Genomic DNA, 7,281 nt, shown 5'->3' with positions numbered 1-7,281 from the left:
TGGCCCCCCACCCCCCCCCCCCCCCCCGCCGTGGTTTCCAGCCCTGGCCTATGGCTGCAGGAGCCTGTGCCTCAAACAGGCAAGACCACGGTTAGACATTATTGTCACTGGGCACAACTCCACCCTTCAGATTACTGCCTAAAACCTTGTTTTTAAGAAATCTGGTGAACTTCAGAAAGCAGGCACAGGGAGGGGGGTTTCTGGTGGTGGTGGTGAGGTGGTGAATTTTACTTCCGACCAAGACAAAAGGTGACAGGCAGAGATGGAATGGTGTTTTCCACAAAGTCCTTCCCTTGCAAGACCTCTCTGCTAGATGGGCTCGCGGAGGCGTCCCGGACCGCCAAGCGCCCATGGGATGGGGCCACCAAATCTGCGGAGGATGGTTGGGAAGGAAACTGAGCCCCAGGCCCTGGTGCCACTATAAACGTATATAGTCTTCCTGTCCTGTCATTGGGATGATGACAGATACATTTTTTCTGCCCTAGTTTTCAAAATATGTACAATTAAGTTTCATTGAAATAAATTCCTCATAGAACCCCCAAGCCAGAATGGAAGAGACCCCAGCCCAGCAGACTCTAGAACATGCCTCTCCCTCCTCTGCTTTAAGCCGAGGTCTCCTTTGGTGGAGGAAGCGGGTGGGTGATGGCTCTGGCCACAGCACAGTCGAGCCCGGGTGATGGTGGGGTTCGGGCTACGCCAGTCCTATGTACACCGAGCTCCGTGTGGCCTAGACCCTAAACACATAACCACTGGGAAAACAAACAGGGAAGCAGGCTCTAGCCAGCAGCTGGCTGTAAGTCAGACACACTTACAGACATTAAGCCCCCAACAAGGTCATTGGCATGGGGATCATCGTCCTTAGCACCGAACTGCGGCGAATATAATTCAGTGGTTCTCAGAATTTCCAGCACACGGTCTAAGGCTTCTGTCACAGGCATGGGGCTGCTTTCCTGGGCGGCGTTGATAATGTTGATTACCTGCAGATGGGAGGAAGACGTGAGTTTTACCACCTCACGAACGCTGGGAGGCAGTGCAGAGGGGCGGCTGGCAGGGGCGCTCAGTGCTAACTCAAGACCAACTCAGACGTTCAGGTCACAGCCTCTCTTCAGAGGAGGCAGCTCCGTGCACCTACGAGCACGTGATTATCGGTGCGGGTCTGCTTCCTCTCTCTAAGCCATCCACCCGGAGAACGAAGGACTGCAGTGCATGCGGGGGAGACCGCGCACGCTGCTTCACCTTGGTGATGGGTGCCTCGATCGTCATGGAATGTATCCGGGCCATGGAGGAGTGCCGTCTCTGGCTGCTGCCTGTGGAGAGACCACGAGATGCAGAGCTCAGAGGAGGTGCAGCCCCAGGTGCCTCCTGACCGCCCCGGGCCCCCCTGTGCTCAGCTGCGTAACGAAGGGATCGGATGAGAACTACGTGGCCACTCCACCCGGCTTCCGCCCCGTCCCAGTGAGCCTGGGTTCTGCCGGAACCAGCCCCGCTCCCTTCAGTCCTAGGCACTAGGATGCACGTGTCCCCCCAGCCCGAATCTCTGATGTCACAGGCCGGAGGAAAAACAGAGGAAACAATCTAGCAAGTCAAGGCCAAACACTTAGCCTCTTTTTGTGTTTATAACAATAAAGCTTTTAATATTCAGCTCGCCACGATCCAGGAGAAAAATGTTCTGGAAGACAATGCCACACAGGCTCTTTGTCTCATGTATGGCAGGAGTGATTAATACAATTCGCCATTAACCGAAATATAGGAATTTGGGGTTAAATTTCTCAAGGCACCTTTTTGGGTTTTCCACTGTGATCCTTAATCTAGACCAATTAGGTAAATACCGTAAATGAGGCAGCAACTCTCGGCCTCTGTCTGTGGATTTTCTGTTCCTACTGTCAAGATACGGTTCCTCAGGGATAAAGGGAAGGCTGGGCAGCATACAGACCGGAAAAAAGTGGACACATAGAGTTCTGTGTGTCTCCCTTGAAAGCCCCACTGTCAGGCCAAATGCTGTTTACCAGAGACCTTCAGGAACCACAGACTGTTCCAAAGCCTGATACGTCAGCCCTGTTTTACCAAACTGAGGTCGAAGGAGAAACCCTGTGTAAGATTAACCAACTCAGGGGCTCTTAAATGCTTGAAGTTTGGGGGACCCACAACACTCCCTAAATTTAACTCTGGTGACCAGCATATGGTTGCCAGCTTTCCATTCTACCCAATAAGGTTATGAAACCAAAAATAATAACCAGTATTTTATCATATCACAAAAGGATTTCTCCTTTAAAAATGTTCTCATTTAAAAATGTAATGAAACGGGGTGGGGGGGCGCCTGGCCGGCTCAGTCAGTTAAGTATCCGACTTCAGCTCAGATCATGATCTCGTGGTTTGTGGGTTTGAGCCCCCCGTCGGGCTCTGTGCTGACAGCTCAGAGCCTGGAGCTGCTTCGGATCCTGTGTCTCCCTGTCCCCGCTGCTTACGTTCTGTCTCTTGCTCTCTCAAAAAGAAACAAAAAAATCCAAGGAAAGGGGCATCTACTAATAAAAATGAAAAAAAAAAAAGCATAAAGAAGAAATAAAGGTCATACAGACTGTCCTATATGTGCACAAAATCCAAAGGAATCTACAAACACTTTTTACAGCCAGTGAGTAAGTTCATCAAGGCTACTAGGTACAAAATCAGTACACAAAAGTCACTTATATTTAGGAATATATGTAAGGAAAGATGTGTAGGATTTATACACTGAAAATGCAGAACACTGAGAGGAGATAAAAACTACCCAGAGACAGAGAGTATATCCAGGGTTTGAAAAATTCCCTATCACTGAGCCTTCCATTTTCCCTAAACTGAACTGTAGATTCAAGACATTCCTAGACAAAACCCCAGGAGGCTGTGTGTGTATAAAGTTAACAAGATGATTCTAAATCTTCTATGGAAACACAAAGGACTTGGAGCAGCCCAGACAACTGTGAAGAACAACTTGGTACTACCAGATATTGAGACTTGTAGAGGCTGTAGCAATCAATGGTGGTAATGGTGCAAGCATAGCCTAAGAGAACAATGAAACAGAAGAGTCCAGAAAATGACTGTATATTTATAGTCCCCTAATTTACAATAATGGCCCTGCTGCAAAAGATGTTTTTTTTCCCAATATGATGAGGGGCCAGCTGGATCTCCATGAATGAAGAAACGTCAACCTGGAGCCCTCCCCTCCCCTCTTAGATTCATTTGAAATGGATCACAGACCTAAGGTGAAAGATAAAACAATAAAGCTTCTACAAGAAAACATAATATCTTCATGACCTTGGGATAGGGAAAGATTTCCTGAACAGGACACAAAAAAGCACTAGCTATGATAGAAAACCCCGATAGAAGGAGGTTTATTAAAATTAAGAACTTCTGTTAAGACCATTAAGAGAGTAAAAAGGGAAACCACAAACTAAAATCTATTTCTGATGCACATATTCAAAAGAGGACCCATATCTAAAATATAAAGAATTCCAGGGTGCCTAGGTGGCTCAGTCAGTTAGGTGTCCAACTTTTTATCTTTATATATATTTTGAGAGTGAGAGAAAGGAGTGGGAAAGGGAGGGAGAGAGAATCCCAAACAGGCTCCATGTCATCAGCTCAGAGCCTGACACAGGCCTCAGTCCCACAAACCATGAGATCATGACCTGAGCCGAAACCAAGGGTTGGACGCTTCACCGACTGAGACCCCCAGGGGGGGCCCACCCCAGCATCCAACTCTTAATTTTGGCTCAGGTCATGATTTCATGGTTGTGAGATCGAGCCTCATGTTGGGCTCCATGCTGCTGAGTGTGGAGCCTGCTTGGGATAGTCTCTCTCTCTCTCTCTCTCAAAATAAATAAGTAAACATTAAAAAATACAATATATAAAAAATTCCTGTAAGTAAACAAGATAAAAATGGGCAAAATATCTGAGGAGCACTTCACAAAAGAGGATTTCCAAATGGTCAGTAAGTGTATGAAAGGGGTACGCAACCTCATTGGTCATCAGGAAAGTTAGAATTAAACCACAGGCACCAGCACCAGAATTGCTGAAACTTAAAATGCCGAGCTAACCAAGTCGGGAAGGCTGCGGAGCAACCAGAATGCCCACACCTCAGTGACGGTGGCGGGGGGCGGGGGGGTCCGGTACAACTCCCACCAGAGAGGCCACTGCGGCTGCGTGAGGGCCCTGCATTCCGCTTCTATGCAGGACAGGAACACACACATCCAGCCCCGGGAAGACTTGGGTAAAAACACGGACCCGCCTTATTATTTTTTTAAGTAGGCTGCACGCCCAGCACAGAGACCAGTGCAGAGCCCGATGCAGGGCTCAATGCGGGGCTTGAACTCCCAACCCTGAGATCAAGAGCAGGAAGCCTCAGTGACTGAGCCACCCAGGCGCCTCTGCAGCCGCCTTCTTAACCGCCCCAAAGTGGAAAGATGAACACAGATGGCCCTGAAAAGAGAACAGATAAGGGTGGCACGTCCCTACAGCATGACTGCCGAACAATATAGAGAGTGAAGTCTGGACCCCCTAACACGGATGGGTCTCACCAACACTGAAAGAAGGGAAAGAAGCCAGACGCGAGCAGTGTGTGCTCTGCGGTCCCATCTCTGTGCAGCACAAGAGGCCAGTTTAACTTACGGTCCTCGGATCAGGGCTGCCTCTGTGCGCTAAAAGGTGTGTGTGCACATTTTCTGTATCTGCTTTGGGGGGAGGGGGGCGGTCACACGAGTGTACAGAACTGTTGAAACTCATGGAACTCAACATTCAATATCTGAATTCCACTGAATGTAAGTTATAACTCTTAAAAGGACAGAGATGGCCCGAGTCAGCCCAAGGAGGACGGAAGCAAGCACGGAGGGGCAGAGACTGGGGTGGGTGGCCTCGCCCCTGCCGGCTCTGCCCGAGGGAGGACCCTCGCTGTACGGGTGGGGGCCGCTCCCGCCACCCCTGCCGGGCACCACGCCCCTCACTTACCCCTCACCCACCCCGCTGTGGACAGCACACCTGCCCCCTGCTCACGGTGAGGAAACGCAGGCACACGAGCCTACCCATGAGGTTGCGCAGACAGTACACGAAGCTGGGACTAGACTCGAGGTCATTCCGAGGCCAGAGCCCATTTCTTGCCCGTGCAGCAGGGCGGGGCCTGTGCAGTCTTTCCGGTGCGGGGCAGACACACTTGTGTATTCTGAGCCTCGCAACCAACCTGTGGGCACTCAATCTCTTGTATAATGTGAGTTGCCACCGCCCTGGAAAGTTGTGGCTTTTTATCTGGAGACACGCTTCCCCGTTCACCTGGAGGTCCAGGAAAGTACCCCGCCAGCAGTAACATTTGCCTCCACACTACAGTAACCATTTTCATTGCATTTTTATAACTACTAAATCATTCAGGCCACATAGCTGGGTAACTTTAAAAGATTATATTCTAATTAAAACTTAGTATCTGTTTAATAAAGGTCTTTCGCATTCCAAATGCAGCTCACCTCCCCACCAAAGGGAAGTTTCCATGGCAACCCACAACAGAGTATGTTAAGAATTTCTAGATGCATTACGCATCACCCATCCAATAACGGAGGCCAACGGACATCCTCCACTGTTCAGTTTAGAAAATCAACTACAGAATAGAGAGTGAGACGCACCCAGCAAAGGCTGAGAACGGAGCCCACCGGCAGGAGGTGGGGACCCGGAGAGGAGACTGGGGACCGAGGGTCAGGTGTCCCGTCCCACCTCGTCCCCTCTTATCTTTGCACCTACCTTCACTTGCTCGAGAGGCAACAGCTCGGACATCTAGCGAGCTTTTCCTTCTGTCTTTATGTTTGCCTGACTGATTATCTGTGGAAACAATTAAACCATAAATCACCTCTTCAAAGGGATTTTGACAACAGATTAGGAAAATCACCAATTTACAATTTTTCAGTAACAAAATGTGGGAATTAGAACAGCATTTAAGAGCCCCCCAAATCAACAGAATGCCCAGCGATGAAGGCTTTGACCAATGAGGGTGGGGGGGAGGGACTTTCTCAGAATGTCCCAGCTGATTAGTCATGAGCACGTGCCCTCAGCCTCAGCCTCCAGATGACGTCATCACAGAGTCCTGGGGCCTGAAGCCCAAACTCAGAAGTGTTCCTATTACACTTCTATATAATTGGGTAAAATGGTGAAAAGGTTTTGATTCCCACCCATCCTTGCCTCCCACAGAGTTTTGTTTTTGTTTTTTGTTTTGTTTTGTTTTGTAACAGTACAGGCTCTAAAACGTCCCAGGGCAGAATGTCCCTCTTTTCAAGGCTAGCACAGGGAGCACAGACCAGGCTGGGGTCTATTTCAAATGACAGTTTATCTTTGTCCCCGACCCCTTCCAGGCTCTTCCAGGCTGTCTGCCCGTCTGCTGTAAGGACGGCCTTCCACTCTGGTCCCACAGTCCCCAACCTTGTCCCCTCATCCCATTCTCCGTAGGCAGCCAGGTGAGCCTCCTAAAACAGGTCACTCTCCCAATTACAACAATCCAATGGCTCATCATCATTTTTAGGACACGATTTAAACGCCGCCGTGTGGCACCCAGAGTCTGCGATAGCTGGGGCCCCTCTTTCCAGCCATCGCCACCTATTTGTGAGGTGCTCATTCACCTCACAGCCTTCTACGCCTTGGTACAAACCGCTCACCTCCACTTGGGAACGTACCCCTTTACCCAGTTAACTCCTGATCCTCTCTGAAGATGCGGTTCAGGTACCATGACCCTGGGGAATGTTCCCCTAATGCCTCCCCGCACCCCCGGCATTGCCAGTAACCACCTACTTCGCTGTCTGCCTTCCTCACCAGCGCCGGAGGACACGAGGGTGGGAACAGCCTTCCCTGCTTCTTCCCGGGGGGGGGTCAGCACAGCCCCGCATGTAACAGACACTCAACAGACCCGCACATCCCTGAGTGGGGATGAAAGTGCCGCCTCGCACAGCACTGTGCTGCTGTGGCTCCCTCGCGTGAAACCCTGCAGCGCCAGGGGAGAGTAAGTGGCTGGCGGCCAAGGACAGGACACGCCCCTTGCCACAGCCTGCCTCGCGCCACGCCTGCTGCGACCACACGTGGCTGTCGGCTCACCTGCCTCCAGCACAACACCGTACTGTGTCCGGATGCTCCCTCCCTCGAGTCGGATCCTCCCTGTGCCGCACACGACCCTGGCCTGTCTCCCCCTGAGCTCTGTGGGGGCTCCATCCACACGGGCCCGACAGGACGCCTGTGCACTTACAGGCTGCTCCTGCATCTCTCCCCCCACCCCCACCCCCCCTCCTC

At 50.9% G+C, this 7,281-nt stretch overlaps 1 protein-coding gene across 1 annotated transcript in view; it reads right to left on the bottom strand.

Annotated features, from left to right (window-relative positions):
* The window catches only part of PDE8A (phosphodiesterase 8A), a 168,180-nt gene that overhangs the window by 29,853 nt on the left and 131,046 nt on the right, over nt 1–7,281 (bottom strand). Inside the window, exons 12-14 of the mRNA XM_077774262.1 lie at nt 5,752–5,829; nt 1,237–1,307; nt 813–977 (exon numbers count right to left, since the gene is read on the bottom strand). Of these exons, the coding sequence (XP_077630388.1) occupies nt 813–977; nt 1,237–1,307; nt 5,752–5,829 (314 nt within the window). The remainder of the gene's footprint in view (nt 1–812; nt 978–1,236; nt 1,308–5,751; nt 5,830–7,281) is intronic.

This window comes from Crocuta crocuta, unplaced genomic scaffold (assembly GCF_008692635.1).
Source record: "Crocuta crocuta isolate KB4526 unplaced genomic scaffold, BGI_CrCroc_1.0 scaffold7, whole genome shotgun sequence".
Lineage (NCBI taxonomy): Eukaryota > Metazoa > Chordata > Mammalia > Carnivora > Hyaenidae > Crocuta > Crocuta crocuta.
Note: the sequence above shows the minus strand (reverse complement) of the source record. Positions and strands in the feature narration are given on the sequence as shown.